The 13,051-nt window shown below is 40.3% G+C and overlaps 1 protein-coding gene across 1 annotated transcript; it reads right to left on the bottom strand.

Moving 5' to 3' along the window:
- Positions 1 to 1,209: 1,209 nt before the first annotated feature.
- LOC308299757 (polyunsaturated fatty acid lipoxygenase ALOX15B-like) lies at positions 1,210 to 6,703 on the bottom strand (the record flags this gene model as incomplete). The annotated part of the gene is made up of 10 exons (XM_080743546.1): positions 1,210 to 1,232; positions 1,910 to 1,976; positions 2,566 to 2,666; positions 3,517 to 3,610; positions 4,623 to 4,826; positions 4,909 to 5,052; positions 5,257 to 5,429; positions 5,590 to 5,693; positions 6,385 to 6,507; positions 6,642 to 6,703. 10 exons carry the CDS (start codon positions 6,701 to 6,703, stop codon positions 1,210 to 1,212), a joined length of 1,095 nt encoding a protein of 364 aa, XP_080599672.1.
- Between the last annotated feature and the right edge of the window lie 6,348 nt (positions 6,704 to 13,051).

The raw sequence follows: 13,051 nt of genomic DNA on the forward strand, positions 1-13,051 counted from the left end.
AGGGGTCGGAGTGGTGACAGTGGTGTCGTGCGTACTACCCGCACTGGCAGCCATTTGGCTGCCTGTTTGTGAGTATCCCATCTGAGCACCATTGTCTATTCGAGCCACTGACCTGAAGTTGTGCCAATGAATTGAAGTATACGAGGATACTGGCCTATTTTCCTTGTTCGCAGATGCGTGGGCCTATGAAGTAGACGTTACCGAAGAGTTGCTGTGTCCCTCCACACCTTGCACTCACTTTGATTTCCATTATCATTGTTATATTATTATTATTATACCTGCCTCCACCTATTCCTGTGTATAACGTAGATATCTACCACACGTCCCTACTGAATCGCATTAAGTGCAATATTATTATTATTATTATATAACTAGCCCTAACTGCTAACGGCAAATATTGCACCCGCACTTTATTTGTGCGGGGGGGTTTGATAAGGGAGAAAGTTACCCGGGTTGTTGGTTTTATTGTTGGTTGTTTTGTAGTTTTTAGTTAGAGGCGCCATAGGAGTGATAGGGTTCTTTTATTTTGTTTTTGCATTGTTTTTACTGGCGTATAGAAGCCCCTGTATTTTAGATAATAAACTTTGTTATACTTTTTCCAAATACTGTGTCCGGTCTCATTCTCTCCTGGGTTTATATTGCTCTGGTTACCTGAAAAACGTACCTGTGTGTCTAAGAAGGGTTATTACTATATATCTCCTTTTCCTCTTTTATAGAGGTGGCGTTGTCGGAAGTCTTATAAATATATATGGAAATGCTAATGATAATACTTAAATAATACACTTGAATCCAAAAGGGTGTAACATAATTATTTATTTGCAAATCCAAGAAATAAGGTGTTGACAAGAGTACCAGTTTATACTGGCTGTTAATGTGAGTCGGGGCACTATTACAAAAAAGCAGTAGAGATGAAGGCCTCTATTTTCTGTCACCCTCCTAAATCCAATTCGGGAAAATAGTTATTGCTATACGGTACAAATGTAGCTTTTAACTAAGTGGCCAAAAGAGCCCATATGGGCCACCACTGTGGAAGATGGCTATTGATAGCCATATCAACGCGCTACACTGTTTTCAATGTTTGCAGGGTTCAGGTAATTGTACGGGAGAGACAAATGGACATTTCTAGACTGGATTTCGAATCCAAGGATTTTCAATTCTTTTCGAAATGCATCCAATCTTTCCAGAGGGATTTTCTCAGAGAAATGTTGCTCAGTGTAGCCCCCTAGTGGTACCTGAGAGGTAGAGAGACAATGGATTATGGATAAGAGAAAAGGGTAGAAATACAAAATATTACAAAAGAGCGAGAGGGGTGGGGGAGAGAGAGAGATGACAAAGAATGTAGAGCAGGGGTCTTCAACGTTTTCAGGCCAGGGACCCCTTAGCTGAGAGAGAGATGAAGCAGGGACCCCCACTACATATTGTATAAAATTGTGTTGCAGATTAAAATGATCATAGATTTCTTCGACATTCATAGACAGCTCAGATGTGTTTGACTGTCATCATATTTGAGTAATGTGTGTTTTCAAACATTTAACCACTTGAACCGACAAATACGTTGTCTGCTCTTCTTTTCCCTCTACAAACCTCTTTGCCAAAAATAGCCGATCTACAAGCTTACAACGCCTCGCAGAATGTTCCACTCAGAATAGGGATGCTATGGTTCAAATGGTTAATGTAAAAAAACAAGATTTGGCGGCCCCCCTGTAGTAACTCTGAGGACCCCCTAAGGGTCCCGGACCCCCTGTAGAAGACCCCTGATGTAGAGAGATAATTAGGACGCCTCGTTTAGCTAAATAGATAATTACATAATCTCTAGGTGTCCTGCTGAGGAGGTAGACGGTGGCGAGGCCGTGAGCCGTGACGTTGACATCTGGTAAGGTAGCGAGGAGAGTGGTTTCAGAACACTGACCCTTGGTGGCAGGAGGAGGGGACTGCAGCGACAAGGGGGCGTTGGGCATGAAGCCGTAGTAGTCAAACTGGACGGGAAGAATAATATAAATGATTGAATTGTTAACAAATTATATAATAGTGTGTGTGCGCGCGTGCGTGTAAACATTATACAATTTGAGCGTATCAGGGTCATCAATGTGAAAACAGGAACTGGTGAGAAGTATAACCTACACCTGTGGTTCTCAACCTGTGGGTCGGGACCCCCCGGGATCCCCAGATGATTAACTTAATGTGCAACATTGTTTTCTCCCTCAACAGTAAACAAACCAACATAAAGTTTAAGGGTATAGAGGGTATCTGCACATTTCTAAAGTGACAATTTAAGGACGTTTTAATACCTCTAAAATGACAAATTAAACATTGACCAAATTGTCAGATATTAGAGGCAGTAATTGGGAAAATAGCCGATGCTCATGCCGATGCTACATGCTCACAACGCCTCGCAACGCGAGGCGTTGTGAGCATGTAGATCTTCTATGTTCACAATAAAACCGTGTTATACAAAATGTATAATGCCTCAACTCTCAGTGCTCGTCAGGGTGGGAAGGTCCCAAAGTTCAAATAGGCCCTACACAAGGGAAATGTTCACCTCTTAGAATTGTGGGTTTAACGTACCTGACCATTGTTGACCGCGGCGTGCTGTGCCGATGCTGTGAAGATCACCATGGTAATAAAGTATGACAGCTCATCAACACAACTGAATGACTTAGGAAAACCTGAGAGATGAGACAGAACAACATACCATTATGTCAATACAAGAACAAGACTATACATGGCAGCATAAGAAGTAAAATGTTGAAGTCCAGATAAGACCATTCAGACAAATGCTGTTCACATTCAAAATGTGTCTTAACATCATACATTGCACTCTGGATTGTGTCTTTAAGATGAAAAGAATACCCAATTTTAATCCCATTTCACAGGGATATTGTGATTGTGAGGCCAACATACTTCATAAATATGAAATATGTAACCCCTACCCTACATCTAAACAAGCAAACAAGGAAGACGAACAAAAAATGGTAGTGGACCTTTGCTGTCATGCGTAAGTCGTCCAAACACGAGAATCTCGTTAATCCAGCTCTGAAGTTCGGAATCCCTGATGACGGCATAATTGTCATGATAATAGTAGCTGACCACGCCCTCAACATACCTGCCAGCCAATCACAATGCTGAGTTTAGTTCATTGTTTTGCGTGGACCTCATGATACAAGGACAATATAAATAAAATGGATTTCATTCTCCACCAGATTCAGATTCAAACTACTCTACTTCTAGTATACCTGTATATGATGCTCCAGAGCCTTAGCCCGTCATCTCGGTAGTAGAAGTTGGGAACAGCATCCAGGCCTCTGTCGATGATGTCATCAGGGAGACATATTGACCTGTATGTCAACCTAGCCGCTGCCTTTCTCATGAAAGACAAAGTGCCTGGACCACCAGCTGCGGTGTACTATAAATACAAGTGCACGTGGACGTTTTAAGGAAGGCACAATAGAAAAGCGTCACTCAAATCATTGGGGTTAAAGTGACACCAATTTTGGGCTTGATTTTAGATGAATTTACTGTATACCTCAGTGAATGTTCCAGTGTCTGAAATGAGCAGCGATCGGGCCAGTGTGTCGATCTCCAGAGTGTAGCGGAAATGAGGAATAAGCAGCTAAAGGGAGAAGAGATTTGTGAATTTATACTGTAGTTTATAGTATATAAACTACAAGCAAACTACAGACAGACTTTTCATAGATAGACGCACACTTGTTGAGGGTGAAGTAGGAATGTTATGTGTATACAGCATGGCGTGCTCTTGTATTGTTCGTTTTTTCCCTCCCTCTACTGTTTCTACCCCTTTCTTCCAACCCAGTTCCAGTCAATCACTCATCAATCATTCTATCATCGAATCAACTCCGCCTCACCACCTGGATTGGTTCCCTAATCTTCAGTCCCCCAATCATCTACAATCACCTCCAATATTATACTCCTGTGCAACTTCAACCAGACCATTTTCCCTTTTGACATGTGGGACAGCCATGTGTTAGTGTTAGTGCTAAATCTGCATGCAGATTCCATGTGTGTAAATCTGCATGCAGTCTAGTTTGTGTTAAATTCAAGCGCGTGTGACGTGTGTGTGGCTCAGCCTTCTGTTAAGCATTTTCTGTTTGAGTCAGGGAAATACGATTGGCATTGCATCACATTATTTTATGTTAAACACAGGTTAGGTGTGGGTGCTGTGCCACAACCTGTATCTTTGTTTGATAGTTGGTGTAGTTGGTTGTGTTTTTGAGTAGTGCTAACCGCACCTACATCTAGCTTAGTGTGTATGTAATATGTCAGTTTGTCCATCCCGCGAAGCTGGGCATTGGTCAAGCTTCGCGGGACGTTTAATGAAATTAACTCATAAAAGGAATTACTCACTTCACACTGGATGTGATTTTTGTTTAGGGAAGTGGGTAGTTAGGGTTTTCCTTTGTATTGTATTTTTATTTGGCACTCATTAGTCCTTTTCGCTGTTAGTTTTTGTTCAGACACCTTACTTTTAAATAAAACACTTTCACTGGATATCAGGTTAAAGTCCCTTAACCCCCAGACCACCTATTATGGACGAAACAATACAAATTTCATGCTGTTCCTATTAAATGTGCAAGAGCACCTTGAACCTTGAGCCACTGCTGTACCTTGTACAGCGGGTGGACTGTGGGGAGGTTCCTCAGCGTGGCCATGGCAAAGACCTCGGATAATAGATGGGTTCGAAGAAAGTGGACGTTTAGTTCATGCTCAGCAAAGTCAGCCCCCCGGACAAATATTTTGGCTAACATCCAGTCATACTGTGAGTCAGATGGGAGGAATATGGGATTGTCCTCTGAGGGTTCCTGATGTAACTGGAGAGAGAGAGGTGCATTATTACTATTGTGCATGCTACTGCGGGTGTTACTACTACTACTAGCACTACTACTATAATACCTGTATAGCAATGGGCACTAGCTGGTCTTGAGGAGTCAGGTAGAGTAGTACCAGTGGAGATGACAGGTACTGCTGTTTGCCATTGATGACATTGGGCGTCAGTCCATCCAACCTCTCGTAGTCAACCAGAAAGATGTTACCTCTCTGTTTGGACATATAGTATAGGAAAATAATGTATAATGTCGGAAGTTTTAAGAAGCTTGAGCAGACAGACAGTAGAAGTTGTAGTTGTAGTAGTAGCAGTAGTTGTTATAACAATAGTGATAGTGGTGACAGCATTAGTAGTATATGTGTTAGTTAGTAATACCTGAAGCAGCAGTAGTAATAGACTTAGAAGTAGAACTATACCTCAATCTCGTCTTGAAGGCTGACCCCTCTCTGTAGTGAGAGTTGGACCATGTTGTCAGTAACAGGGAAGTTTTGAGGCAAGTGGGAACACCTCCTGATCAACATGGGGTTCAGTCCATTCAGAAACTGGTGGCCAAAAAACCAATCCTCCTTCCAATGTTTCTCTAGGTATTCTGGGAGATAGAATATTTTAAAATGGAAAAGGGAGACCTTTGTTAATCCCACAGGGGAAATTTAGTTTGAACTTCACCCAGCTGATCAGAGCTCTCTGGCAGTTAGGCGTTAAGTAGTAGTAGTAGTTGTTGTTTAGATTTAACCAGAAATATAACTTACTACATGCACCAGTTTTCTTCTCTGTGAACACTTGGTGGATGTCTTCCATAGAAGACCAGGGATGTTCTTCACATAGGAGTCCCTCTAGACCCAACTCTGCTAGACTGCATGGAGAAAGATTACAGTTAAAAGAACTACTACCCATCTGACTGCCTACTGTACAACTGATATACACCAACACTGCTACTCCTGTGGCTCAGGAGGTCCAATGATCCGTGGGTTTCAGTGATGTTACTAGGTTTTCAATGTAATGGGTCCCGGGACCCACAGGTGGTGAGTCCTCAATACAATGTTTTAGAGCGCTGTGAGCTTGTAGATCGGCTATTTTCAAAATGTTTGCCTATTTCTTATATTTATTTTACAATTTGGCTAATGTTTGAACTTAAAACTACTAAAACATGTGCCCCTAATGAATTCGGGCGCGCAAAATGGCGTCGGACGTCGGTGAAATCAAAACATTGACATTTCTATCGCCTGTTTAAGACTTTCTATGTGGATTTTATTTGTGTTAACGTAGGGTAAAGTAGGATGCTTTCACCCATGAACAATGGTGGAATTTTAAAATGTTTTTATTTTATCGCGACCCGGTAAATTATTTTAACATGGACTCCAATGGAGGCGCATCCCCGGGACCCCAGGACCATGACATGAATGAGTCCCTGGGCGACTTGAATGAGTTTTTGATGCGGGATGCGCACGTAATGACATCACTGGGGTTTGGCGGTTTGAATCCCTGCTCCTCCTGTCCACATGCAATTCATTATTACTTCCATGAACACCACTTTTACAACTTACGCTTCTCCAACAGTTAAAATCAGCTGGGTGGCCTTGGTGATGGAGAACTGCACCTCACGAGGGAGAGAAAAGAATCCATCCGTACGTATCGACTCTGGGAGGCCGTCTGCATAGTTACTCCACCTAGAAGAGAGACAACATAACCTTGTATGTTCATGTATTTATGTATGTACTGTATGTATGTAGGCTACTATGGATGTATGTATGGATGTATGTACTATGGATGGATGTATTTATGGATGGATGGATGTTAATACCTGTAGACTTCACGTCGATATGCTAGCTCGTTCATTCTTTGCTCCAGTAGTTCAGGCCTCATGTCCTCAAATATTAACTTGGCTTTAAGAGAAAATACATTATTTAACATGATGTGCAAACTGCAGTTTGGCAATTTCCGGGATTCTGTGTTTTTGTCCAGTTTATATCTGGTGCCGTGCTAGAAGGCTACATAATGCCATCTACAGACACTGATGATGACGTCATCCTGTTCAGGGAAACTGAAATAAACTCATCAAAAGAAATATCCACTTTTCGTTGAAAATAATTGTCCTTCTCAAGCAACACTTGAGTTAAGAGGGTGGTGTGACAAAGTAGAAATCTGCTACAAGTTGCCAATTACTTATTCTCAACCTGCTGAGTCATTGTACATCTAATTGTCAGATAATCACTGAACAGCCAACTATATAAGAGTGTTCACTCCAAAGGTCATTGTGATATATTAGCATAATCATGACAGAGTTTTATCACCGTCACCTACCAATCAAAGAAATGTGAGAGGGCAATGGATTAAGAAGAGTAGAAGAATAAAGGCATAGAGAGCAAGAGATATGATAAAAGATGAACACAATGGAAATAGCGAGCAGGGGGGAGAGTGACTGGATTATAATGGAAAGAGAGAAGGAGAGAGACATTATAATTTAAACAGAGATGGAGAGAGTGGCATTTGGTTACTGTACATGTTGGGTTACAGTGGAAAGAGACACCGGAGTGAAAATGAAAACAGCAACCGTATAATGAGAAGATGAATACATTCAATTATAATAAGAGGAGAGTAAATGAAGAGTAATGAAATCTGTTCATAGATCATAGAACATCATTATATTCCCACTTGAACAATTTCAGGGCAATTTAAATGCTTTCTTCCAATCAAAGAAATTGGTTCGTGATTGTTATTTTGCATTCTACAATATGGGGACGAATGCATGGAGTAAAAGAAGGAATGAGAGAAAGGTTTTATTGGTTGTTGTTGTTTTTGTGTCTGTGTGGGCCACCAACCTATTGCATCGCGGAGCGTGAGCGTGCGGCCGCCGTCCACAAATCGGTGGCAGGGGAAGACCGAGGTCCTGCCCTCTGGTGTTGTGACAATGACCCTGGAGCAGTACCAGGCAGTGGTGGACGCAGGAGCGGCCAATGAGACAAAGAGAAGGACGCCCAGGCTGTGTGGACAGGTCACCTCCCACTCCTCTACCTGGGAGAGGCAGGAGGAGAGAGAGAGAGAGAGAGAGAGAGAGAGAGAGAGAGAGAGAGAGAGAGAGAGAGAGAGAGAGAGAGAGAGAATTACAAATATTTGACATCTATATTTCTATTGTTATTTCTATTTCTAACACCTTATGTCACTTAGCTCAGTGTTTCTCAAACTTTCACATTTCAAGGTCTCCGCTTAACTCAGTGTACAAAATGGAACCAAATGAACCTGTTAGGGTTCATTTGGTTCCATGTGTACACTGTCAGAGTTACAGACTTATGTGGGTCAATTTAGACCCCCATAAAGGAACCCACAAGAGTCCCTGGAACCCACTTGAGAACCACTGGCTTAGCTGAAGTGATTGTAATAACTATGCTGACATGGAGTTGTTATAATTATTTGAAAATTGGAGAAATTAATGAACATTCCTTGCTGGTAGAACATACTGTAACCACTAGAGAGTGTGTGGGTGCCAGCTTTGGGCTATAGAGTACTAATGATGTATAACTTTGTGTTGCTCAAAAAGTGGAACTCACCGTTTCTTGTGCTTTGCACGGTAAGCAACAGCAGGCATTTGTCAGGGCTCTGCAAAACTGTATATGTTCAGACAGTTACAATGTACAATTCAGGTGTTAAGCAGAATGATGCTGTCATCCAGAGCGACTGCACAGTACAAACAATGTTGTCAAAGTGAGTGCACAGATAAGAACCATGCTACAAAGTAAATAGGTTAAAAAAATAAAAATAAAAATACTGTAGCTGTAGTTCAACCACAAAGACATTATGTCAGTTTTGATAAGGTTAGAGGCAGGGTGGTGTAAAGGGAGGGACTCTGCAGTCCTGATCAAGAGTGGTATGGATCCAAGCCAGGGGTGCACAAATCCTTTCAGCAATGAACCAGAAACATTGAGTCATGCTTGTCGTAGCTCAACACACGATAACGAATTGTTTGACTGCTCACAAGAACAGCCATGTTTTAATAGTTAAAAGTTAAGGGATGTGATAAAACAGTTTTCTTCAGGCAATCTAATATTTGTTAAATGTTTCAAGGCACACCAAAACCTGTTCCTAAAAGTACATAATCAAATGCATGCATTCCAGTAGTTCTACAGTATATTACTATTACTAGCTCCTCTGTACTACAGCAGTCATTATCATCTTTACCACCATCACTACTAGTAGCGGTATAGTAAAATGACTAAATCCAAGGCAGACATGCATATCATACCACTTACCGACCAGTCAGCCAGCCTAACTCTATGACTAGATCCCCTGGTTCCAGTTAATTGGATGTAGGTATGGTGTGTGTCTCCGGTCAAGAATAAATCTCTCTGGTAAACCTGGACGCTGTATTTGACCACCATGACAGCTGACAGAGAAAATAGATAATACAAAAATATAACGTTGTTGTCGGGTGGAAACCTTGTATGTCCAAAACCATTTGTTTTGTATTTATCATTTAAAAATAATTTAAACTAGTGGAAACTGCTGTTTTTACTACGTTTGTGCGACGGCCTTGTATGATGAAGCAGGGCATTACTTTGCGAAAAAACATACAAATTTGAAACTTGGAGATACAAGGTTTCTGCCCGACAGTGACGATAAATAACATAAGGTTCATTATTATTACCATCAAATGAAGTTTTATTGTAGTTGTGTCAGGGTGGCATAGAGGTCAACCACCAAAGGGAGAGGATTCAGTTCTGATGTGTTTCTAGATATAGGAAAGGAAATGAGATATGAGATCACATGACAGTACAGTGTCAGGCAACAATTCTATTTTGTAGTGTCTCTCCAATTAATTGGGAAACAATGTTTTGGTCAGGTTCAACAGACCTCACAATGAAGCCACACATACTACAGCAGAGTATGCTATCCCACCCAACAGGGTCAGCACTTCACTTGTTGTTGGCCTTTTCCTCAGAAACAATGTCTTTGATTTTGAACAGACCATTATGAAAAGTGAAATGAGCCAAAGAAGCAGCTCTAGCACCATCTACAGTTTACATCTAGGCAAAACATGTGGAACAGGACATTCTGCATTATTAGTACTTTCTACTTTTGGTACTTTAAGTTCATTTTACTAGTAACAGAGTATTTTTCTACGTCACAGTATTGATACTTTTACTTTACTTTATGTTTTTCCACCACTGATAATAATGATGTACAATGGTCTTCCTTCCTATTCCATTACATTCTGCTCAACACGTGGAATTCAAACCTCACGATATGTACGGTATCTCTTCCACACAGTGACTCACAGGAGGATAAAACACTCACCACAACCAATTTCCGTAAAAAAAGACAGTTCACTGCTCACCCCTTTCATCCTCATACCACCCCAAAAAGCCCTAGAGACAGACTCCCCATTGGCCAATTATTGCACCTTAGAAGGTTATGTTCCAGCAGGAAGGAATTTATAGTCGAGGCACAAGACATTCCAGGGCCCTGGGTCCCAGGAACGTGGTCCATTATGATCTTTGATCCATGCCCTGCATATATACTCCCTGTTGCTAGGCCTGCCACAAGTATCACCCCATTGAAATTATTTTTGCATTATCGGTTAGCACTGTTTCTTTTCATCTGGATGAATTTAACAGAAATAAAGACATGAACCAGTGGACTATAATGGGCCAGAAATGGTTGAGCGACTTATTAATGACTGAAAACTGGGATGTGTTTGATGACTATAAGTCTATAGGTATTTTTCTATTAGTATACATATATTTGGGTCTTGTTAGGTCTTTATTGATAGTCCACAGTGAAGAGAGACATGAAACTGTGAGAGAGTTTGTAAATTGACTATTTTGGGCAAAACCAATTAGAGAAGAAATTGCAGAAGTACAGTGTACCATAGGTCAGTTATCTTCTTAGTATAGAAGGGGTCTAAGTGGCTTACCACTCGGCTGTCCGTGCCCCGATTAACATTCAATCTTGAAAGGAAACCACAATGGCCATGATGTGCCTGATGAAAGATGAAATAATATGGAATTATTCCATATTATTGAATGAATTATTCCCATCTCTGATCTTATGGAATAAATAGGCTTCAGTTATGTTACCCCTTTTACTCCCTCTATTTTATTCCCTTTGCCACTTTTGTCTCTGATTTACTCTGTCATTACTTACTTTAATTAAGACCTATAGGCTAATTGAATTGATTCCATACTTCATCTGTGCACTTAATATATTTCATTTGTAGCACATTCTATTGAATGTTAACCTTAAATAGACTACTTCACTGTATGACAAATAGCGGAAATAGCACAATGCATCTCATTGCACTGCATTGTGAGAGCTTGTAGATCTGTTATTTTCACTATCTCTGATAAATGGATAGATTTAACACAACGTTAATCAAATAAATATTTAACTAGTGTTTGTAGAACTGTTATTACTATCATGTCAGCTGTACTACAACTCCTACTGCTACTTCACAGTACAATCTACAACTAATACTACAACCACCATAACTACTGATATTATTACTACCACTCCTATTTCAAAAAGATCTTCTATTACTGCAACTATAGGATACTGTTTTATACAACTTAACTTAATTAACTCAAGTTCCAAATGAATGAGATCAAGCCAAATGTTCCAAAATGAATACAACCTTAAAGTTGCAATCCGTAACTTTCATAACTTTCATGTCCTATGGTATGCAGGATTCTACTGTTGAGCTAACAATACCCTATAGAAAGCTCTCATTGTAGGAGAAGGTGTTTTGAGCTTCATGCAATACCACTTAGTTAACCAGAAATCGACATTTTAGGAAAACATTATTTCTTACCTCGAATTGCTTACTCCAAAGCACAGTACACTTATACTCCGCTCAAATGACATGACAAGAGGAGAGAGAAGGCAAGAGAAATAATGAGGGAGAGAGAGAGAGAGAGAGAGGGGACAAAAACTAGTTACAATAACATGTGATAAGACAATTCCTAAGGTGTAGTGCAGGACAAGCATGTACACGCACACACATGCGTGCAGCGTGCACACACACACACGCGCACGCACACACACACACACACACACACACACACACACACACACACACACACACACACACACACACACACTTGCACACTATTAGAAAGGTAAGCCTGGGTAACACTGCCTTTTATCTACTTAAGCAAATAATTGTTTTCATTCAGTAAAACATTTAGCATTCCTATGTTGCTGAAAATCTGCATTCTATCACGTAGAGCAAGAATTCATCCATATGTGTGTGTGTGTGTGTGTGTGTGTGTGTGTGCGTGCGTGCGTGCGTGCGTGCGTGTGTGTTTAAAAGACAGAAAAATATTACAACATGAAAATGAGATAAAAACAAGATAAGCTAGAGATAAATGAAATAAAAGATATATTATAAAAAAAAGAAAAGGAACCACAACTTTCAATAGCGTAACGGTTCCGTAACCATGATATGCCACTTCAGTACAATTTTAACTACAAATATTACTGCGACCAACAAATTGCAGATTTCTGTTTGTATGTAGATTTATTTTTATCATCATCATCATCATCATTTATTTAGCTCACGACCATGACACATGGTATGGAGCACAGCACATATTATATACATAAATAGTATACAAAACATAACAAACATTACAATAATTATTCAAACAGACGTAGCAGAAAAGCGGGCATGACACATTATTTGAACAAGGGCAAGGTGTTCTTTAGGAAAGCTCCCAATTTACATATAACTTTTGCCTTGTCGGCTTGTAGTAATAAAATCAGTTTCCACATAGATGGATGGGTTGTATAGTACTTTGGCAAGTATTTTTGTCTGAAATTCACAATAGTAAGGTTCTTACACTCAAACAGTACATGGTACTCATCCCGACTCGTTGTCATTACATAGGTTACAACATCTCTGGCTTCTTTCCAACCCTTTACATCTGCCAGTAACCTTTGGAATTCTTGTGTTATTTACTCTGAAATTACAGATGGCCCTTCTATAATTAAGGTTTTCACACAGTAAGTATTTTTCTAGTTTAAACTCTTGTTTAAAAAAAAAGTATAAAAAATGGTGCAGGGTGAATGAAAGAACGTAAGAACGTAACATATGAATGAAATGGAGTAGGCTACATGTAAATGTACAAACCTGTAGTAAATAAAAGTTGCGATGGTATCAAACACGACACATGTGTATCTCCTTGTATGGGCCGTTCTGCCCGTGACGTCAGTCATGGA

Source organism: Nannobrachium achirus, assembly GCF_963921795.1.
Source record: "Nannobrachium achirus genome assembly, chromosome: 15".
In the NCBI taxonomy this organism is placed as follows: domain Eukaryota; kingdom Metazoa; phylum Chordata; class Actinopteri; order Myctophiformes; family Myctophidae; genus Nannobrachium; species Nannobrachium achirus.